Source organism: Ranitomeya imitator, chromosome 2, assembly GCF_032444005.1.
Source record: "Ranitomeya imitator isolate aRanImi1 chromosome 2, aRanImi1.pri, whole genome shotgun sequence".
Classification (NCBI taxonomy): Eukaryota; Metazoa; Chordata; class Amphibia; order Anura; family Dendrobatidae; genus Ranitomeya; species Ranitomeya imitator.
Genome location: NC_091283.1, coordinates 238772289 through 238796822, shown reverse-complemented (window position 1 = coordinate 238796822; position 24534 = coordinate 238772289). Strand labels below are relative to the sequence as shown.

Sequence of the window (24534 nt, the reverse complement as noted above, 5' to 3'; positions counted from 1 at the left end):
TATAGATCACACATCATGCTGCCAGTGTTCTCACATAATACTGCCATATAGATCACACACACAATACCACCATATAATTCTCACAATACTGATCAAGCATAATACCACCATACAGATCACATAATACCGTCATATAGATCTCACATAATGCCATAATACAGCATGACGCCCGCAGCTCCTGTTATCGCACGCATTGAGTTGTGTGTGCAATGGGGAAAGATATGCAGGGGAGAGAGGAGTGCATAGAAGTGGATTAGATACACGGTTCACCAGACAGTATCACACAAGAGAGGATTAGATACACGGCTCAGCATAATATCACACAGTATAGGATTAGATACACGGCTCAGCAGTCAGTATCACAGGATAGGATTAGATACACGGCTCAGCAGACAGTATCACACAGGAGAGGATTAGATACACGGCTCAGCAGACAGTATCACACAGGACAGGATTAGATACACGGCTCAGCATAATATCACACAGGAGAGGATTAGATGCATGGCTCAGCATACTATCACACAGTATAGGATTAGATACATGGCTCAGCATAGTATCACACAGTATAGGATTAGATACATGGCTCAGCAGACAGTATCACACAGTATAGGATTAGATACACGGCTCAGCATAATATCACACAGGAGAGGATTAGATGCATGGCTCAGCATAGTATCACAGTATAGGATTAGATACACGGCTCAGCAGACAGTATCACACAGTATAGGATTAGATACACGGCTCAGCATAATATCACACAGGAGAGGATTAGATGCATGGCTCAGCATAGTATCACACAGTATAGGATTAGATACACGGCTCAGCAGACAGTATCACACAGGACAGGATTAGATACACGGATCAGCATAATATCACAGGAGAGGATTAGATGCATGGCTCAGCATAGTATCACACAGTATAGGATTAGATACACGGCTCAGCAGACAGTATCACACAGGAGAGGATTAGATACACGGCTCAGCAGACAGTATCACACAGGACAGGATTAGATACACGGCTCAGCATAATATCACACAGGAGAGGATTAGATGCATGGCTCAGCATAGTATCATACAGGAGAGGATTAGATGCATGGCTCAGCAGAGTATCACACAGGAGAGGATTAGATGCATGGCTCAGCATAGTATCCCACAAGAGAGGATTAGATGCACAGCTCAGCATAGTATCACATGAGAGGATTAGATACACGGGCCAGCAGACACTATCACACAGGAGAGGATTAGATACTTGGCTCAGCACAGTATAGTGATAGATGCACGGTCTGATGTCCTATGAGGAGCTGCAGTGAGGTCGGAGCAGCACAAAGAGCCTCCCCCATCCCCCTCTGTTACCTCTCTGCAGCTCCAGATAAGAGGACATCAGACGGCAGCATTCCTTCACCCTCTCTAGGGATTACAGTCACACACCAGGCAGCAGAGGACAGGGAACGGCCGCTGACAGTGTGAAGGGAGCAGCTCTCAGTCACAGTTGAGCTCACATGTACACTCCACTGTGGGCTGAGGCAAGATGGCGCCGATCTCCTGCCTCTGCTGTGATGTGGAGACAGCCCAGGGGGCGTGGCCACATCAGAGCAGAGAGCAGCTTATAATTGTAGCTAATGGGTCGGACGCCGACTGCAGCCTCCTATGTCCAGGGCAGCAGAGCGTAAGTGTCCTGCTGGGACTCTTACACTGCTGCAAAGCAAAATGGCGGCGCCCAGTGGCTGCAAAAATAATTAATAATAAAAAATATATTAAAGTTAAAAAAAATGATTTTGTATTAAAAATAATTGTTTATATAAACAATCATTTTTAATACAAAAACAAAATTGCGGCACCTTCCCTTTAATAATCGGGCCAGCTCGGCTACCTTGGTTTCGCCGTTTTTCTGCAACTCTGGGTTCCATCCTCGTTTCTCTTCAGGACAGGTTGAGTCTTCGGACTGTCCTGGTGTAGATGCTGTGGTGGATAGGTTACAGCAGATTTGGACTCATGTAGTGGACAATTTGACCTTGTCCCAGGAGAAGGCTCAACGTTTCGCTAATCGCAGACGCCGTGTGGGTCCCCGACTTCGTGTTGGGGATTTGGTTTGGTTATTATCTTCTCGTCATATTCCTATGAAGGTTTCCTCTCCTAAGTTTAAACCTCATTTCATTGGTCCGTATAGGATTTCTGAGGTTCTTAATCCTGTGTCTTTTCGTCTGACCCTTCCAGATTCTTTTTCCATACATAACGTATTCCATAGGTCAGATACGTGGCACCTATGGTTCCATCTGTTGATCCTCCTGCCCCGGTTTTGGTGGAGGGGGAGTTGGAGTATATAGTGGAGAAGATTTTGGATTCTCGTGTTTCAAGACGGAAACTCCAGTATCTGGTTAAGTGGAAGGGTTATGCTCAGGAAGATAATTCCTGGGTCTTTGCCTCTGATGTCCATGCTCCCGATCTTGTTCGGTGACCCCTCCTCAAGGGGGGGTACTGTTGTGAATTCTGTGGTCGAGCTCCCTCCTGTGGTCACAAGTGGTACTTCAGCTGATTCTCTCTGTGAGCTTCCGTTGGTGGAGGAAAGTGGTACTGCGGCTTCTGAGTTTCCTTCATCAAGTGATGTGGTGAAGTCGTTAGGTGCTGCTCTATTTAACTCCACCTAGTGCTTTGATCCTGGCCTCCAGTCAATGTTCTAGTATTGGACCTGTTTCCTCCTGGATCGTTCCTGTGGCCTGCTGCTCTGCATAGCTAAGTTCCGCTTTGCTATTTTGTTTTCTGTTTTTTCTGTCCAGCTTGTCTATTTGTTTTTTCCTGCTTGCTGGAAGCTCTGGGACGCAGAGGGTGTACCTCCGTGCCGTTAGTTCGGTACGGAGGGTCTTTTTGCCCCCTTTGCGTGGTTTTTGTAGGGTTTTGTGTTGACCGCAAAGTTACCTTTCCTATCCTCGCTCTGTTCAGAAAGTCGGGCCTAACTTTGCTAAATCTATTTCATCTCTGCGTTTGTCTTTTCATCTTAACTCACAGTCATTATATGTGGGGGCTGCCTTTTCCTTTGGGGTATTTCTCTGAGGCAAGGTAGGCTTATTTTTCTATCTTCAGGCTAGCTAGTTTCTCAGGCTGTGCCGAGTTGCATAGGGAGCGTTAGGCGCAATCCACGGCTGCCTCTAGTGTGGTTGGAGAGGAAATTCCCCAAAGGAAAAGGCAGCCCCCCACATATAATGACTGTGAGTTAAGATGAAAATACAAACACAGAGATGAAATAGATTTTAGCAAAGTGAGGCCCGACTTACTGAACAGACCGAGGATAGGAAAGATAGCTTTGCGGTCAACACAAAACCCTACAAACAACCACGCAGAGGGGGCAAAAAGACCCTCCGCACCGACTAACGGTACGGAGGTGCTCCCTCTGCGTCCCAGAGCTTCCAGCAAGCAAGAAAAACCAATATAGCAAGCTGGACAGAAAAAATAGCAAACAAAAACAACACAAGCAAAACTTAGCTTATGCAGGATAGACTGGCCACAGGAACGATCCAGGAGGAAGCAAGACCAATACTAGAACATTGACTGGAGGCCAGGATCAAAGCACTAGGTGGAGTTAAATAGAGCAGCAACTAACGACTTAACCTCATCACCTGAGGAAGGAAACTTAGAAGCCGCAGTACCACTCACATCCACCAACGGAAGCCCATAGACAGAATCAGCGGAATTACCACTTGTGACCACAGGAGGGAGCTCGACCACAGAATTCACAACAGTACCCCCCCCTTGAGGAGGGGTCACCGAACCCTCACCAGAGCCCCCAGGCCGACCAGGATGAGCCATATGAAAGGCACGAACAAGATCGGCAGCATGGACATCAGAGGCAAAAACCCAGGAATTATCTTCCTGACCATAACCCTTCCACTTAACCAGATACTGGAGTTTCCGTCTCGAAACACGAGAATCCAAAATCTTCTCCACTATATACTCCAACTCCCCCTCCACCAAAACCGGGGCAGGAGGATCAACAGATGGAACCATAGGTGCCACGTATCTCCGCAACAATGACCTATGGAATACGTTATGGATGGAAAAAGAATCTGGAAGGGTCAAACGAAAAGACACAGGATTAAGAACCTCAGAAATCCTATACGGACCAATGAAACGAGGCTTAAACTTAGGAGAGGAAACCTTCATAGGAATATAACGAGATGACAACCAAACCAAATCCCCAACACGAAGTCGGGGACCCACACAGCGTCTGAATTAGCGAAACGTTGAGCCTTCTCCTGGGACAAGGTCAAATTGTCCACTACATGAGTCCAAATCTGCTGCAACCTGTCCACCACAGTATCCACACCAGGACAGTCCGAAGACTCAACCTGCCCTGAAGAGAAACGAGGATGGAACCCAGAATTGCAGAAAAACGGCAAAACCAAGGTAGCCGAGCTGGCCCGATTATTAAGGGCGAACTCAGCCAACGGCAAAAAGGACACCCAATCATCCTGATCAGCAGAAACAAAGCATCTCAGATATGTTTCCAAGGTCTGATTGGTTCGTTCAGTCTGGCCATTTGTCTGAGGATGAAAAGCCGAGGAAAAAGACACATCAATGCCCATCCTGGCACAAAAGGCTCGCCAAAACCTCGAAACAAACTGGGAACCTCTGTCAGAAACGATGTTCTCTGGAATGCCATGTAAACGAACCACATGTTGGAAGAACAATGGCACCAAATCAGAGGAGGAAGGCAATTTAGACAAGGGTACCAAATGGACCATCTTAGAGAAGCGATCACAAACCACCCAAATGACCGACATTTTTTGAGAGACGGGGAGATCTGAAATAAAATCCATAGAGATATGTGTCCAAGGCCTCTTCGGGACCGGCAAGGGCAAAAGCAACCCACTGGCACGAGAACAGCAGGGCTTAGCCCGAGCACAAATCCCACAGGACTGCACAAAAGTACGCACATCCCGCGACAGAGACGGCCACCAAAAGAATCTAGCCACTAAATCTCTGGTACCAAAGATTCCAGGATGACCAGCCAACACCGAACAATGAACCTCAGAGATAACTTTATTCGTCCACCTGTCAGGGACAAACAGTTTCTCCGCTGGGCAACGATCAGGTTTATTAGCCTGAAATTTTTGCAGCACCCGCCGCAAATCAGGGGATATGGCAGACACAATTACTCCCTCTTTGAGAATACCCGCCGGCTCAGACAAACCCGGAGAGTCGGGCACAAAACTCCTAGACAGGGCATCCGCCTTCACATTTTTAGAGCCCAGAAGGTACGAAACCACAAAGTCAAAACGGGAGAAAAACAGCGACCAACGAGCCTGTGTAGGATTCAAACGTTTGGCAGGCTCGAGATAAGTCAAGTTCTTGTGATCAGTCAAGACCACCACGCGATGCTTAGCTCCTTCAAGCCAATGACGCCACTCCTCGAATGCCCACTTCATGGCCAGCAACTCTCGACTGCCAACATCATAATTTCGCTCAGCAGGCGAAAACTTCCTGGAAAAGAAGGCGCATGGCTTCATCACCGAGTAATCAGAACCTCTTTGCGACAAAACAGCCCCCGCTCCAATTTCAGAAGCATCAACCTCGACCTGGAACGGAAGCGAAACATCTGGTTGACACAATACAGGGGCAGAAGAAAAACGACGCTTTAACTCTTGAAAAGCTTCCACAGCAGCAGAAGACCAATTGACCACATCAGCACCCTTCTTGGTCAAATCGGTCAATGGTTTAGCAATACTAGAAAAATTACAGATGAAGCGACGATAAAAATTAGCAAAGCCCAGGAACTTTTGCAGACTCTTCAGAGATGTCGGCTGAGTCCAATCATAAATGGCCTGGACCTTAACAGGGTCCATCTCGATAGTAGAAGGGGAAAAAATGAACCCCAAAAATGAAACCTTCTGAACACCAAAGAGACACTTTGATCCCTTCACAAACAAAGAATTAGCACGCAGGACCTGGAACACCATTCTGACCTGCTTCACATGAGACTCCCAATCATCCGAGAAGACCAAAATATCATCCAAGTATACAATCAGGAATTTATCCAGGTACTCTTGGAAGATGTCATGCATAAAGGACTGAAATACTGATGGAACATTGGCAAGTCCGAATGGCATAACCAGGTACTCAAAATGGCCCTCGGGCGTATTAAATGCAGTTTTCCATTCATCGCCCCGTTTAATACGCACAAGATTATATGCACCACGAAGATCTATCTTGGTGAACCAACTAGCCCCCTTAATCCGAGCAAACAAATCAGATAGCAGCGGCAAGGGGTACTGAAATTTGACCGTGATTTTATTTAGAAGGCGGTAATCAATACAAGGTCTCAGCGAACCATCCTTCTTGGCCACAAAAAAGAACCCTGCTCCCAATGGCGATGATGACGGGCGAATATGACCCTTCTCCAAGGATTCTTTTACGTAACTCCGCATAGCGGCGTGCTCCGGTACAGATAAATTAAACAGTCGACCCTTAGGAAACTTACTACCAGGAATCAAATCGATAGCACAATCACAATCCCTATGCGGAAGTAGGGCATTGGACTTGGGCTCATCGAATACATCCCGGTAATCAGACAAGAACTCTGGGACCTCAGAAGGGGTGGATGATGAGATAGACCGAAATGGAACATCACCATGTACCCCCTGACAACCCCAGCTGGACACAGACATTGATTTCCAATCCAATACTGGGTTATGGACTTGTAGCCATGGCAACCCCAACACGACCACATCATGCAGATTATGCAACACCAGAAAGCGAATATCCTCCTGGTGCGCAGGAGCCATGCACATGGTCAGCTGGGTCCAATACTGAGGCTTATTCTTGGCCAAAGGCGTAGCATCAATTCCTCTCAATGGAATAAGACACTGCAAGGGATCCAAGACAAACCCACAGCGCCTAGCAAACTCCAAGTCCATCAAATTCAGGGCAGCGCCTGAATCCACAAATGCCATGACAGAATAGGAAGACAAAGAGCAGATCAAAGTAACGGACAAAAGAAATTTCGACTGTACCGTACCAATGGTGGCAGACTTAGCGAACCGCTTAGTGCGCTTAGGACAATCGGAGATAGCATGAGTGGAATCAGCACAGTAGAAACACAGCCCATTCTGACGTCTGTTTTCTTGCCTTTCAGCTCTGGTCAAAGTCCTATCGCACTGCATAGGCTCAGGTTTATGCTCAGATAATACCGCCAAATGGTGCACAGATTTACACTCACGCAAGCGTCGACCGATCTGAATGGCCAAAGACATAGACTCATTCAGACCAGCAGGCATAGGAAATCCCACCATGACATCCTTCAGGGCTTCAGAGAGACCCTTTCTGAAAATAGCTGCCAGCGCACATTCATTCCATTGAGTGAGCACGGACCACTTTCTAAACTTCTGACAATAAATCTCTATCTCATCCTGACCCTGACACAGAGCCAGCAAATTTTTCTCTGCCTGATCCACTGAATTAGGTTCATCGTACAGTAATCCGAGCGCCAGAAAAAACGCATCAATATTACATAATGCAGGATCTCCTGGCGCAAGGGAAAATGCCCAGTCTTGAGGGTCGCCACGTAATAACGAAATAATGATCTTAACTTGTTGAACTGGGTCACCAGAGGAGCGAGGTTTCAAAGCCGGAACAGTTTGCAATTATTTTTGAAACTCAGAAATTTAGCTCTATCTCCAGAAAACAAATCAGGAATAGGAATTCTTGGTTCTAACATAGAATTCTGAGCCACAAAGTCTTGAATATTTTGTACTCTTTCAGTGAGATGATCCACACATGAAGACAGACCTTTAATGTCCATCACTACACCTGTGTCCTGAACCACCCAAATGTCTAGGGAAAAAAAAAGGCAAAACACAGTGCAAAGAAAAAAAAAAATGGTCTCAGAACTTCTTTTTTCCCTCTATTGAGAAGCATTAGTACTTTGGGCCTCCAGTACTGTTATGAATAGGTAATTCAGATCTACAATGGACCTAGTGGTTAAGAGCACACAAAGTGACCTGATAGTTACTAACATAGAGCGAGCTCTGAGACGTGGGAACTCTGCTGACCGCAATCCCTAATCCTATCATACCACACTAGAGGTAGCCGTGGATTGTGCCTAACGCTCCCTATGCAACTTGGCACAGCCTTTGGAACTAGCTAGCCCTGAAGATAGAAAAATAAGCCTACCTTGCCTCAGAGAAATTCCCCAAAGGAAAAGGCAGCCCCCCACATATAATGACTGTGAGTTAAGATGAAAATACAAACACAGAGATGAAATAAATTTTAGCAAAGTGAGGCCCGACTTACTGAACAGACCGAGGATAGGAAAGATAGCTTTGCGGTCAACACAAAACCCTACAAACAACCACGCAGAGGGGGCAAAAAGACCCTCCGCACCGACTAACGGTACGGAGGTGCTCCCTCTGCGTCCCAGAGCTTCCAGCAAGCAAGAAAAACCAATATAGCAAGCTGGACAGAAAAAATAGCAAACAAAAACAACACAAGCAAAACTTAGCTTATGCAGGATAGACTGGCCACAGGAACGATCCAGGAGGAAGCAAGACCAATACTAGAACATTGACTGGAGGCCAGGATCAAAGCACTAGGTGGAGTTAAATAGAGCAGCAACTAACGACTTAACCTCATCACCTGAGGAAGGAAGCTTAGAAGCCGCAGTACCACTCACATCCACCAACGGAAGCCCATAGACAGAATCAGCCGAAGTACCACTTGTGACCACAGGAGGGAGCTCGACCACAGAATTCACAACATGGCTCTAAGTGAACCAGTTCTTGCTTAGTGTCTGTAGGAGGCACTTGGGTCTGTTTCAGACCCCACCGTTTTTATTTAAATTTTTATTTTTTATTCTATTTTCTCCTTAACAGAGCGAATTGGGGCGAAAGACCCTTTCTAGGTTCCAATCTCCCCCGAACCATCAACCGGCAAGTACGTGGAGCGTTCCTCCCGTATCCTTTCCTGCAACGTTGGATGCCAGCCCTGAGCTCACCTTACGGTTCCTTCGCGTTGCGATCTCCCCAGTCCATACCAGGCGACCACATGGAGTAGCCCTCCATCTACCTCTCCTGGAGCCAGGTGCATAGCCGGACATAAATGTGTATAGCGTCCGTGCAGCCCCCCTCTGCATCACCACTGACATTGTGGATGACACAAGGCATCAGAAGCTCTCCACCCCCTCCCTGACTATGGCGACGGTGGATTGAGCACCGGCCCACCACATCTACCATGAGTACACTGCAGGGGCTGAGGTGCTGGGGGGGTCCTGGTCCCCAGGGTATGGAAGATCCGCACCTCTATCAGAAAGCCCGGGTCCGTGGGTGGTCCACAGCACGCATTTTTGTTCAAGGAGCTCTCCTCAGGATGGCACTAATAGCGGTCGCCAGGCCACAACCACAAGTTTTTCAAATTTAGTTCCCGGCTTTTCTCCTCATACAGGCTGGAGTCCTTGGCCATGCTGACCAGCAATTACCGCCGCCCATCTTTTCCAGCGCTTCTTGTTCCATGAGAAGCGCTCTCACAGATCTCGGCGGCCACCTTGGTACACACAGCGCTGATCCTGCAGCGCTGCTCCAGCCCTCCTAATCTCTGGATCCATGGTCACAACCGATATACAGCCTTCAGGACCATACATTGCGGACCTCCACTGGGGACTCAAGACACGGTACCTGGGTAAGCTGCAGATACATGGCTTAACCTTTCCCCTGCTAGTAAGCGCTCTCCTCAAGGTTACCATGTCTCAATCAAGGCCTCACAAAAAGTCTTGGAAAACCCACACTGTATTTTTTGCTGCATGTACCTCTTGTAAGGTCTCATTACCCCGGGGTCACAATACCGCATTGTGCACAGCTTGTGAACCGGCGACTATTCAGGAACCACTCGTTACTGATACCGAACCTAGTGAGCCTGGTCCCCCTGAGTGGGCTACCTCCCTTACCCGGTCTATGGCATCCCTGGCAAAAGCGTTAGAATCATTCCGAGACGCCTCCTCTAACCAGGGCACTCTTACGGACGACGCTTCCGATCCTCAAAACCCTTCATACTCTAGGGGTCGTACCTTGCCAAGGGACTCTCGCCCTTCCAGAAAAAGGACTCATGCCATATCCCCAGACCATCACCGGGATTCGGGTTCTGAGAGCATCATTCCCCTTCCATTGGGGCTAGCAGAGCACCTGTTTCAGAGGACAATTCTGACACGTCCCTAGATCAGGAATTTCATCACGATCAGGAGACTCTCGACTCTCTGATTGAGTCAGTGAATAAGGCTTTGAAACTTAAGGAGGAACCTTTATCTAAAATGGAGCATGCCGTGTCCTTTAAGAGGACCAAGCGAGCTCACAAGGTATTCGCTACTCATCCTGAATTTAAGGAAATTGTTGAATCTCACAGGATCCGTCCCGATAAATTATTCACAGGGCAGAAGACCCTGGAATCAAAATATCCCTTTGCCCAGGATCTAAGAAAAGATTGGTCTCAATCTCCCCCGGTAGATCTTCCGGTATCACGCCTGGCTACTAAATCTATTTTATCCTCTTCGGAGGGCGCCTCTATTAAAAATCCAACTGATCGTCAGATTGACAATATGGCGCTTTCAACCTTTGAAGCCTCAGCAGCCGCACTCTTCCCATCTTTTGCTGCTACATGGGTGGCTAAGGCTATGACCCACTGGGCTGAGGTCTTGTCCGCAGTGGTGCTGGATACCGATCTCCCCCCCGAGATAGCAGACCTGCTACTCAGATAGCCATAGCAGGAGATTTTGTAGTTGCCGCATCCCTGGACGCTGCTAACTGTGCTTCTCAAGCAGCAAACGCCATCACCTTCCGGAGATCCTTATGGCTCAGGGACTGGCGTGCAGATTCAACTTCCAAAAAGTCATTGACTTCTCTTCCATATCAGGGCGGTCGCCTTTTTGGTGAAAAGCTCGACCAACTTCCGACGCCACTGGAGGGAAGAGTAAATTAACATAGGGATAGATGCCCTCAAACCTCTTACAATCCTTCGCCCTCTTGGAGAGGCAGGCCTAGGCAGTCAGGGTCCAGACCAGGCAGGTCTCCCGCACAATGACTCCCTGCGGTATCCGGAGGACACCCTCAAAGTAGGCGGCTGCCTGCTTTCCTTCAGCGACGCGTGGCTCTCGGTCATTCACGACGAACGGGTTCGCAACCTAGTGTCCTCCGGATACAAGATAGAATTTCTCTCTCTTCCACCAAATCGCTTTTTCTCATCTTCTCCTCCCAGGGCAAAGGCATCAGAGTTCTTCCAGGCCATAAGCTCTCTAAAAGAAGATGGGGTTATTATCCTGGTTCCTCAAAGCGAAAGGTTTCAAGGTTTTTATTCAAACCTGTTCATTGTTCCAAAGAAGGACGGTACAGTACGGCCCGTACTGGACCTAAAACTGCTGAACAAATTTGTCAGGGTGCGACGGTTCTTGATGGAATCGCTTCGTTCTGTCATCGCCTCCATGGAAAAAGGCGAGTTCCTAGCATCCATAGACATCCAGGATGCGTACCTCCACATTTCTATTTTACCTTCTCACCAAAGGTTTCTTCGCTTCGCAGTTCAGGAAGATCACTTCCAGTTTGCTGCTCTGCCCTTCGGCCTCCCCACCGCTACCAGGGTATTCACCAAAGTCATGGCGGCTGCCGTGGCCATCCTCCACACCCGAGGTGTGGTGGTGTTACCGTATCTATAAGATATCCTCATCAAAGTCCCCTCTTTCCGCACCTGCAAAGAGGCCGTGACCATCACAATAGATACTCTTTCTCGCCTGGGTTGGAAGATAAACTTCAAAAAAACTTCCCCAGTACCGGCTCAGCGAATTTCCTTTTTAGGAATGATGCTGGATTCGTCCCAGGGGTTGGTTCTTCTTCCCCAGAAAAAATCTCAGTCTTACAGTGGGAAGCTCAGCTCTCCCAACCTCATACTCACTCTCTATGTTTCAGTATGAGAGTTCTCGGCAGGTAGCATCTATGGAGGTGGTCCCATTCGCTCAACTACACCTCCGCCCCTTACAACATGCTCTCCTGGCTGTGTGGGACAGCAACCCGTTATCTATTGATCGTTGTTTCCTTCTTCCCCAGCGAATCAGACAGTCTCTCAGGTGGTGGATTTTTAAGTCCTCCCTGAATCAAGTGAAGTCCTTTCTCCCAGTACATTGGCTAGTTGTGACAACAGATGCCAGTCTTCTGGGCTGAGGAGTAGTGTTCCATCACACTGCTCAGGGCCGCTGGTCTCTTCAGGAAGCTCGCCTGACCATCAACATCCTGGAAATACGGGCAATCAGGTTTGCTCTCCTTCAATTTCATCCCTTCCTGACGGGTCGTCCCATCAGGATTCAGTCTGACAATGCCACGGCAGTGGCATACATCAACCGGCAGGGGGGAACACGCAGCATGACCAAGGTAGGCCACATCCTTCGTTGGGCCAAGGAAAACACTGCTCAATGATATCAGCGGTTCACATCCCAGGAGTGGAAAATTGGGAGGCAGATTTCCTCAGCCGCCAAGGTCTTGACTCCGAAGAGTGGTCTCTCCATCCAGAGATCTTCCACCAGATCTGCTGTCATTGGGGAACTCTGGACGTGGATCTAATGGCATCACGGCTAAATTCCAAGGTTCACCATTTCATAGCTCGGTCCCACGATCCGGCAGCCATCGGGGTAGATGCACTCGTTCACTCGTGGCATCAGTTCCAGCTTCCATACATATTTCCCCCGCTTCCCTTGCTGCAGAGAGTCATCAAGAAGATCAGAGCGGAGGGGATACCAGTAATCCTCATTGCGCCAGATTGGCCGCGCAGGGCCTGGTACGCCGAACTAGTTCAACTAGTCGCCGATGCCCCCTGGCGATTACCGAGTCACACAGACCTGTTGTCCCAGGGCCCCATTTACCACCAGAACTCCGAGGCCCTGTGTTTGACGGCATGGCCATTGAGTCCTGGGTGCTGACACAGGCAGGCTTGTCTCAGAAAGTCATTTCTACCATGATCAGTGCTAGAAAGCCTACATCTATGCGTATATATCATCGCGTTTGGAAGACCTTCTCATGGTGCCAGGCCCGTGGACGCTCTCCTCTTGAATTTTCCGTTCCTTCCATCCTCGAACTCCTTCAGTCAGGTTTGGACTTAGGTCTCGCCCTTAGTTCTCTCAAAGGGCAGATTTCAGCCTTGTCAGTCCTGTTCCAACGTAAAATTGCCAACAGATTACAGCTGAAGATGTTCATTCAGGCAGTCTCCCATGTGGTGCCGCCCTATAAGAGGCCGTTGGAACCATGGTACCTTAATTTCGTTCTCGGAGTCTTGCAGGAGGCTTCTTTTGAACCTCTGCAGGACGTTTCCCTGTCTCTTCTGTCATGGAAAGTTGCCTTTCTGGTTGCGGTCATGTCCATCCGACGAGTTTCTGAACTGGCGGCCTTGTCTTGCCAAGTTCCTTTCCTCATTTTTCATCAGGATAAGGTGGTTTTGAGACATCCCCGTCTTTTCTACCGAAGGTTGTCCCATCTTTCCACCTCAATGAGGAAATTGTCTTGCCTTCACTTTGCCCGGCACCAGTACATTGCACCGAGAAGGCTCTCCACACACTGGACTTGGTGAGAGCTCTTAGGAGATACGTCTCGAGGACGGCATCATTCCGCAGGTCAGATGCCCTGTTTGTGCTCCCGGAAGGGCCAAGGAAAGGCACTTCCAAAGCTATGATAGCCAAGTGGATTCGTTCAGCTATCCTGGAGTCCTACCGAGTTAGAGGTCACTCTGTCCCAGCAGGGATTAAGGCTCATTCTACTCAGTCAGTGGGTGCATCTTGGGCCATCTGGCACCAAGCGTCGGCAGCACAAGTCTGCAGAGCTGCGACTTGGTCCAGAATGCATACGTTTATGAAACATTACCATGTCCATTCTCAAGCCTCGGCAGATGCGTCAGTCGGCAGAAGAATTTTGCAGGCGGCAGTGCCGCATCTGTAACTTGTGGGTACAAGGAACAATTGCAGTGGTACAAGGAGCAATTGCAATGGATTGTTTTCCCTCCCAGGGACTGCTTTAGGACGTCCCATGGTCCTGTGTCCCCAATGAGGCGTAGGAGAAATAGGGATTTTTGTGTACTCACCATAAAATCCTTTTCTCTGAGCCAATCATTGGGGGACACAGCACCAACACTGTTAGCCTATTGGCTCTAGTTTTTTTCTGTGTTGTCTTGGTTTTGACATAGTTCATTCTTGTTAATTGTTAAGCTCTTGCTTTGTTACCGAACTGGTTCACTTAGAGCCAGCAGGAGGGTGTATACTCCAGGGGACAAGTTATTCTTTGTGTTAACTTAGTGTCCTCCTAGTGGCAGCAGCATAACATCCATGGTCCTGTGTCCACCACTGATTTGCTCGGAGAAAAGGATTTTAAGGTGAGTACTCAAAATCCCTATTTTCAATTACCTTTTCCTGATAAACAAAGAAAGTATCTGCATTTCCGGCTTTTTACAAAAGAATTATATGTGGCCACCTGAAACCAATAAATGACTAACTTTTTATACCAAGTATATGATTTTCTTGATACCTGTTATGGCTATAGAACCTGATCTGCAAGGTCCACACCCTCCATATATTTGTTGTAGTCAATGACAGACACAGGTTTTGGAGTAGTGGATCCCTGTTGGTCTGCAGTGGCCCTTGTGGCATCTGTGTGGATCGAGCTCAGGATAAAAATATATTTTTTATCCGTATACTTTAGGGCAAGCAGCTCTCCATTGCGTGAAGCCCCTGACTGCCCCTTTCGGCACTTTTTGTTGACCAATGATTGTGGAAACCCCTGACAGTTTTTGCAAATTGTCCCATAAGCCCCTATGTTATGTTCAACCAGACTTTTAAATAGGGGTATGCTGGTGTAGTATTTGTCAACATACAGATTGTAGCCTTTTTGTAAAAATGGAGTTATCAGCTCACAAACGTTGTTTCCCGATGTCCCCAGATAAGTTGGGCATCCTGGTGGGTTTAGTTGGCTATCTTTCCCCTCATAAATGAGAAAAGCTGATGTGTATCCAGTTGAACTCTCGCTCATTTTATAGAGCTTTATTCCGAACCTTGCCCTCTTAGAAGGAATAAATTGCTTGAGGTGCAGTCTTCCTTTGAATTTTACAGGGGACTCATCAATGGAAATGTTTTCTGTTGGGGTGTAAAGCTTTAAGAACTTTTCTGTCAAGTCTTCGATGATGGGACTGATTTTGACTTGTCTGCATTTTCTGGGGTATTTCTGGGCAGGGATTGACTTGTCGTTAAAATGCCAAATTCTCATGAGCATTTCATAACGCGTCCTAGGAAGAACGGCAAAATACATTGGGGTGGCTTGAACAGGGCGGTTGGACCAATAGGACCGAATGGAATAAAGAAAAAAGGAACCACTTCATATAATTGCACACCACGAAATAACAATAGATAAAAAGGCAAACTTTTATTGACACACCAATAAAAACAATTAAAACGGTATCATACCGACATCCCCACATCCACCCGCCAAAGCAATACAGTACAAGCAAATGAAAGCGCCAATATATACAAAAGCTAAATAGCAATGAAAAACACAGCACCCTAATCAATGTCCTGCCGGGCACAACATATATATAACTGAACCAAGATGGCACAAAAAGTACAGCTAACACCCCCACAAGGTAAAAATAAATATTGCCAACTATGGGACAAGGATAAGCCCATGTGTACCAATGGAGCGTATGAAAGCGAGGAGGTGCCTAGACACCTGGGCCCAGACACAATAGTGGTAGAAATGCTAAACAGCGTGATAACAATAGGAGCACATATACGGCAATATCCATGTACCGCAAAATAGCTACCACAAGGCAGAGGTGTGTATCCAGGTCCCAGGTACGGGCAGACAGAACACAAAAGGCGCTGTGAAAGAAACCCACGTAGGGGGGTAATGCGCTAGGGGCAGGGTGAGCGTGGGGAGGAAGGCTTCGTCAGGGGAAGATAGGACCGAATGATCTTTTTTTTTTTTTTTTGTAACATGCACCATAACTAATGTAAGTCCTAAAATTTTTTTCATTTCTTGGTCATCAGTTGGTGTCCATAAATTTGACCTAGCATAATTGTATCGTGGATTCTTGCTGATGAATTGGGATGCATATACATTTGTTTGTAGGATAATATACTCTAGCACGCTATCTATCAGAAACAAACTAAAAAAAATTAACTGGTCCAAAATTTCTAACCTCCATATTTACATCAGGTATGGCAATAAAATTAGGGATAAATGAAGTAGCCGAATCCGAAGCCTTTCATCTGGGAAATGCTGCATCAAGAGGCAAAGCCCCTTGGACATCGGTGTGGACATCGGTGTGCACCAATTCACGAGCACTAGGGACAGCGCTAGTACTGGGCATTGTTCCCTGAGTTGAAGACATTTCTCCAGAAGCGCTATTTGTCCTTCTTGTTGTACTGGTCCTTGTGTGTGAGGATGGACCAGAATCACTGCTCATTTCTGAGCTATCACTGTCGCTGCTACTAAAGCCCTCGAAATCCACATCACCTCCTGATACTGCACTTTCTTCACTGTCAGAACATAAAAGTGCATAAGCCTCCTCTATACTATAATACTGGAGCCATTTAATTCGTTGTTTTTTTCCCTCGGAAATAGAAAACTCTGATGTGACTAAATGATTGGGGAGACAAATGAGAAATTAAGCTAATTAAGCTAATTCTTTAGCTTAACCATAGCTTTAGAAATAACCCTAAAGGTACCATCACACATAACTTTTTGTGACGTAGCAACGATATCGTTAAGGAAATCGTTATGTGTGACAGCGACCAACGATCAGGCCCCTGCTGGGAGATCGTTGGTCGCTGAGGAAAGTCCAGAACTTTATTTCGTCGCTGGACTTCCTGCTGATATCGCTGGATCGGCGTGTGTGACGCCGATCCAGCGATGTCTTCACTGGTAACCAGGGTAAACATCGGGTTACTAAGCGCAGGGCCGCGCTTAGTAACCCGATGTTTACCCTGGTTACCAGCGTAAACGTTAAAAAACAAACACTACATACTTACCTTCAGCTGTCTGTCCCTGGCGCTCTGCTTCTCTGCACTCCTCCTGCATCCTGTGTCAGTGCCGGCCAGCCGGAAAGCACAGCGGTGACGTCACCGCTCTGCTTTCCGGCTGACCGGCGCTGACAGTGCAGAGGAAAGCAGAGCGCTGGAGGACAGACAGCTGAAGGTAAGTATGTAGTGTTTGTTTTTTTAACGTTTATGCTGGTAACCATAGTAAACATCGGGTTACTAAGCGCGGCCCTGTTTACCCTGGTTACCGGGGACCTCGGGATCGTTGGTCAATGGAGAGCTGTCTGTGTGACAGCTCTCCAGCGACCAAACAGCGATGCTGCAGCGATCGACATCGTTGTCGGTATCGCTGCAGCGTCGCTTAGTGTGACGGTACTTTAACTCTAACTTTAGCCTAACAGTAACTTTAGCCCCAACACCATCCTTAACTATAGCACTAACCCTAACCTGCCTTATATGTTTTTTTTTCTTTATAGCAATATCGCTGACTGACACAGCTCTTGCCAGCAGCACTTCTAACACTGTTTCTCCTCTAATCTCTCACTGACAGGAGATCTGAGGAGAAACCGTTTTTAATGAGGCAGATCGCCCGGGAAAGTTCTTTGCTATAACAAACTTTCCTAGTGATTTGTCTCATTGGCTGGTGTGACGCTGACGTCATCAGGACCTGAACCAGGTCTCGATGAATTCGGGGGTCACAGGAAGCGTAGTGCGCCGGAATCCCCTCGTTATAAGGTACATGGGGGTCCCGATAAGCACAAAATCGCCATCCGTAGACAAACGTCGGCGCTGCACAAAGCCCTGCTAGCGACAACATTTATCTACCATCATTTCTGTCCAGGCCCATTCCATAAGTTTTTTTTTTTTGTAATTCTGTGGAAGCATGGTTGAAAAGCAATGTCTGACTTTTATTTGTTCATTTTCATCGATTTTTTTTTAAATTTATTATTACTTTTGTCAGATTCAAGTTATTTCTGTGGGTTTTTCTGTCAGTAAACGAGGGGTACCAACAATTTTGACCTCGTGTGCAGCAGGAGTGAATATTTTGATTACACAGCCACTTTCTGGAAATTAACACGCAGTGGATGTTGGAGAGTGAAAATTACACATTTGCCATTTTATTGCCCAGCACATAATGCCCAGATTGTGCTTTGGGAGACACACACCGCAAATTAAGTGGATTCTTCTCACTATATAATATTGCTAAATACAGGGATCCTAAGGGAATGTGCACACATTGCGGATTTCCTGCGGATCCACAGCATTTTTTCCATGCAGAAACACTGCAGATCCGCAAGTGACTTACAGTACAATGTAAATCAATGAAAAAAAAATGCTGTGCTAATGGTGCGGAAAAATCTGCACGGAAAACACAGCAGATTAAAAAAAGGACCATGTCAATTCTTTTTGCGGATCTGCAGCGATTCTGCACCCATTCCATAAGAGAAATCTGCAAAGGTAAAAAAACGCATGAAATTCACAGGAAATCTGCAAAAAACCCCACACAAAATAGTGCAGATTCTGACTTGTGTTTTCTGCCAATAAATGCAGAATATGCACAGAAAATTTCACAGCCAAATCCGCAACGTGTGCATATAGCTAAATGTTGTTTGAGCACACTGCAAGACTCAGAAATGAATGGATTTTGCTGGATTGGTTTATAGAAACCCTCTTGCTTTTCAACAGCCTTTGAGCCACTAGTAGTATTGTTTTTCCATTGACAGCTGATGGACCTGAGTGGGGACTTGGTTTTTTGTGAGATGAAAATTGGTATTATTTTTGCCTACGTAACATTGATTAGTTTCTTTTTATTCGATATCTGGGAGGCAGAATGAACAAACAGTTGAACACCATGCACTACTGGTTCATCCAACAAGGTTTTCTATTAGACTGTGAACTGTCATTGTCTTGGTAAATAATTAAAGTATTTTACTTAGTTTGCCATTTTTATGGACAGTTTAAGTAGAAATGTTCAAAAATATAAAATTCAAGGATATTTTATTAAAAAAAATGTTTTTTTATCTTAGCAGATGACTGTACCAGGAGATCAGAGGGACAGCTGACATCTTCAATTTTTAAATCTGATGATCTTGAGATCCTACAAGACACAACTGAAGTGAATGCAATTAGTCCAGATATATCATCCATTCACAGCAAAGAGCTATCATCTGATCCTATGAAACAGGTCCCATCTTCTGATTCATTAGTGATTACTAAGGAAAATCAAAGTCACAAAAGAGGAATTAAAAAACAAACTGCTCCTAAAGCAAATAAGTCGTTTTCATGTTCTGAATGTGGGAAATGTTTTAATAAGAAATCAGCTTTGGTTACTCACCATAGTACTCACACAGGGGAGAAGCCTTTTTCATGTTCAGAATGTGGAAAATGTTTTAATCGGAAAGGGCATCTTGTTAGTCACCAAATAACTCACACAGGAGAGAAGCCTTTTTCGTGTTCAGAATGTGGGAAATGTTTTACCCACAAAGGGAATCTTGATGAACACCAAAGAACTCACACAGGAGAGAAGCCTTTTACATGTTCAGAATGTGGGAAATGTTTTAACTTGAAAGTTAATCTTGTTAAGCACCAAAGAACTCACACAGGAGAGAAGCCCTTTTCATGTTCAGAATGTGGGAAATGTTTTACTCAGAATTCAAATCTTGTTACACATGAGAGAATTCACACAGCAGAGAAGCCATATTCATGTTCAGAATGTTAGAAATGTTTTAAATGGAATATAAGTCTTGTTCACCATCAGAGAACTCATACAGGGGAGAAGCCTTTTTCCTGTTCAGAATGTGGGAAATGTTTTAACAAGAAAGGGCATCTTGTTAGTCACCAGAGAACTCACACAGGAGAGAAGCCTTTTTCCTGTTCAGAATGTGGGAAATGTTTTAACCAGAAAGGGCATCTTGTTAGTCACCAGAGAACTCACACAAGGGAGAAGTCTTTTTCCTGTTCAGATTGTGGGAAAAGTTTTAACCAGAAAGGGAATCTTGTTAGTCACCAGAGAACTCATAGAGGGGAGAAGCCTTTTTCCTGTTCCGAATGTGGGAAATGTTATAAATGGAAAGCACTTCTTGTTAGACATCAGAGCAGTCACACAGAGGAGAAGCCTTTTTCATTTTCTTAATGTGGGAAATATTTTACTTGGAAATCAACTGTTAATAAACATCAGAGACGTCACATAGGGGAGAAGCCGTTTTTATGTTCATAATATTGGAATAGTTTTAACCAAAATTGAATCTTCTTAAATAGGTTGTCTCTTGTCATTCCTCATGTTTGCTGACAAAAGGATAAAACTAAACTTTATTAATTCCAAATGTAAAACTATACCCATAATTCACCCCCTGAAGATTAGTCAGGAGGTGACTAATAGAAAAAACATGTACCCCACAGTTCAGTACAGGTCCTTCTCAAAAAATTAGCATATAGTGTTATATTTCATTATTTACCATAATGTAATGATTACAATTAAACTTTCATATATTATAGATTCATTATCCACCAACTGAAATTTGTCAGGTCTTTTATTGTTTTAATACTGATGATTTTGGCATACAACTCCTGATAACCCAAAAAACCTGTCTCAATAAATTAGCATATCAAGAAAAGGTTCTCTAAACGACCTATTACCCTAATCTTCTGAATCAACTAATTAACTCTAAACACATGCAAAAGATACCTGAGGCTTTTATAAACTCCCTGCCTGGATCATTACTCAAAACCCCCATCATGGGTAAGACTAGCGACCTGACAGATGTCAAGAAGGCCATCATTGACACCCTCAAGCAAGAGGGTAAGACCCAGAAAGAAATTTCCCAACAAATAGGCTGTTCCCAGAGTGCTGTATCTAGGCACCTCAATGGTAAGTCTGTTGGAAGGAAACAATGTGGCAGAAAACGCTGTACAACGAGAAGAGGAGACCGGACCCTGAGGAAGATTGTGGAGAAGGACCGATTCCAGACCTTGGGGAACCTGAGGAAGCAGTGGACTGAGTCTGGTGTGGAAACATCCAGAGCCACCGTGCACAGGCGTGTGCAGGAAATGGGCTACAGGTGCCGCATTCCCCAGGTAAAGCCACTTTTGAACCATAAACAGCGGCAGAGGCGCCTGACCTGGGCTACAGAGAAGCAGCACTGGACTGTTGCTAAGTGGTCCCAAGTACTTTTTTCTGATGAAAGCAAATTTTGCATGTCATTCGGAAATCAAGGTGCCAGAGTCTGGAGGAAGACTGGGGAGAAGGAAATGCCAAAATGCCTGAAGTCCAGTGTCAAGTACCCACAGTCAGTGATGGTGTGGGGTGCCATGTCAGCTGCTGGTGTTGGTCCACTGTGTTTCATCAAGGGCAGGGTCAATGCAGCTAGCTATCAGGAGATTTTGGAGCACTTCATGCTTCCATCGGCTGAAATGCTTTATGGAGATGAAGATTTCATTTTTCAGCACGACCTGGCACCTGCTCACAGTGCCAAAACCACTGGTAAATGGTTTACTGACCATGGTATTACTGTGCTCAATTGGCCTGCCAACTCTCCTGACCTGAACCCCATAGAGAATCTGTGGGATATTGTGAAGAGAAAGTTGAGAGACGCAAGACCCAACACTCTGGATGAGCTTAAGGCCGCTATTGAAGCATCCTGGGCCTCCATAACATCTCAGCAGTGTCACAGGCTGATTGCCCCCATGCCACGCCGCATTGAAGCAGTAATTTCTGCCAAAGGATTCCCGACCAAGTATTGAGTGCATAACTGAACATTATTATTTGTTGGTTTTTTTGTTTGTTATTAAAAAACACTTTTATTTGATTGGATGGGTGAAATATGCTAATTTATTGAGACAGGTTTTTTGGGTTATCAGGAGTTGTATGCCAAAATCATCAGTATTAAAACAATAAAAGACCTGACAAATTTCAGTTGGTGGATAATGAATCTATAATATATGAAAGTTTAATTGTAATCATTACATTATGGTAAATAATGAAATTTAACACTATATGCTAATTTTTTGAGAAGGACCTGTATATAGGGTGAGGTGATGTATACACTCTCACTCTCCAAGCCTCTCATTTCTACGTGTTTCATCGTCCTCACCAAAGGCGACTCATCAGGAGACTATTTAATATTGACCTATACTCAAGCGAGACTAGACAAAAAAAACTAAAATCATGTATCATGTTATCCGAAACAGTCAGAAAACCAGCTACATATTGGCAGATCCCAGACCTCAAACTATATACTTCGTAAGTTTATAAGCCACTCCAGTGTCAGGAATAGATAGTATGTGACAATACAGTATAATTCTTGTGTTTTTCTCCTATGGGGACTGCCCTAGTTTGGTATTGTAACAGCTGTTAATTAGTAGTGCAGACAAATTGTCCTAGACTAAACTCCATTTTCAGACGGCCCAATATGTACCACTCAGGGAAAACTTACCTGCTGCAAAGATCAATAGCAGCTTCTAACTAATGGCCATGCTGCGGTCTGTCAAGGAATGAGTGCAATATCGTTATAAAGACTAGGGATATGTGCAATCATAATGTCTGGAAGATCTGTGCCATTATTTAGAATGAATATGGAGATTATCTCTGAAAGTTAAGTGTTCCCTGAGTGGTATATACTGTATTGTCACATACTATCTATTCCTGACACTGGAGTGGTGTATAAACTTACAAAGTATATAGTTTGAGGTCTGGGATTTTCCAATATGTGGCTGGTTTTCTGACTGTTGCATATGATACATGATTTTAGGGTTTTCTTTGTCTAGTCCCGCTTGAATATAGTTCAATATTGAATAGTCTCCTGATGAATGAATCCAATGAATATTCATTTCTCTTAAGTAGCAGCACACTTGACCACCGGCAGCAGCAGGAAGCCGGTGGCTGACACTGCACTCTACTGAAGAGCAATGAATACTAACCACTCTCTGTGCACAGTCCTGGCGAGTACTCCTGCAGCTGTGCTCTGCTTGTGACGTCCCTGCCATGTGCTGCTTACAAGCATAAAGCAGTTATTTATAAAAAAAATAAAAACATTACACTTACCTACCAGGGAGCGCTTGGTAGGTAAGTGTAATGTTTTTATTTTTTTATGTTTTCTGATGGGGCCATGCATACCAGAATAGGGATGGGGCCCTGCATACTAAGACAAGATGGGGGCCCTGCATACCAGGACGAAATGGGGGTCCTGCATACCAGGATAAAGATGGGATCCATGCATACTAGTATAGGGATGAGGGATCCATGCATACCAGGGTAGGGATGAGCGGGCCATGTGTATCAGTATGGGGTGAGGGGACCATATATACCAGGATATTGGATATTAAATACAGAATTGACCACATTTTTTGCTTCAATTTTTCTGGAAGATGTGCCTATTCTGGCACTTGGCCACCCTCTTCCCATTCCCGTGTAGCGGTGGGATATGGGGTAATGAAGGGTTAATGCCACCTTGCTATTGTAAGGTGACATTAAGCCAAATTAATAATGGAGAGGCGTCAATTATGACACCTATCCATTATTAATCCAATAGTAGTAAAGGGTTAAAAAACAAACAAACACATTATTTAAAAGTATTTTAATGAAATAAAAACAAAGGTTGATGTAATATTTTATTCTACGCTCAATCCTTCTGAAGACCCTCGCTCTGTAACAAATAAAAAATAATAAACCAACAATATACATACCTTCCGAAGATCTGTAACGTCCCACGATGTAAATCCATCTGAAGGGGTTAAAATATTTTACAGCCAGGAGCTCTGCTAATGCAGCGGTGCTCGTGGCTGCAAAACCCCGGGGAATGAAGGTAAAGTAGGTCAATGACCTATATTTACCTTCATTTGCGGTGAGGCGCCCTCTGCTGGTTGTTCCTCGAGCGTGGGAACTTTCCTAGAAAGCTCCCAGGCTCGAGTTCATATGAGGACAACCAGCAGAGGGCGCCATGTCTCATATCATGTCGGGTTTTAGGAAGGAGATAGCAAAAGCCGGCAATTGAATTACGGGCTTTAAAGCTATCTCGCGCTGTATGAAATATTAATATATATACATATATGTGTCTACTGGTATATATATATATATATATATATATATATATATATATATGTATATATATATATATATATATATATATATATACAGTATATATATACAGTATATATTTTTTTAACACATGGATCCCTTGTATATCCTTGTATGTCGGTTTTCAAGCCTGCGAGAAAAACACGCAGTACGAATGCCATACGGATTACATACGGAGGATGCCATGCGCAAAATACGCTGACACACCCTGCCTACGAAAGAGCTACGGTCCACTATTTTGGGGACTTCTCAGCGTATTACGGCTGCAATATACGGACTGTATTTTCATACGCTGAGTGTGACGCCGGCCTTAGGTAAAGTATAAAAGAATTGCGCCATTTTCTGATACCTGTCCCATATCTATTTTTCATGATCTCGGGTTATTTTTTGTGCCGAGCTGACATTTTTAATTAATACCATTTATGATC

General features: G+C 45.3%; 1 protein-coding gene across 1 annotated transcript in view; it reads left to right on the top strand.

Moving 5' to 3' along the window:
* The window catches only part of LOC138662836 (oocyte zinc finger protein XlCOF8.4-like), a 39398-nt gene extending 18941 nt beyond the window's left edge, over nucleotides 1-20457 (top strand). Inside the window, exon 7 of the mRNA XM_069748810.1 lies at nucleotides 19062-20457. Coding sequence (XP_069604911.1) covers nucleotides 19062-19753 — 692 coding nt within the window. The 3' untranslated portion in view covers nucleotides 19754-20457. The remainder of the gene's footprint in view (nucleotides 1-19061) is intronic.
* The last annotated feature ends 4077 nt before the right edge of the window (nucleotides 20458-24534 follow it).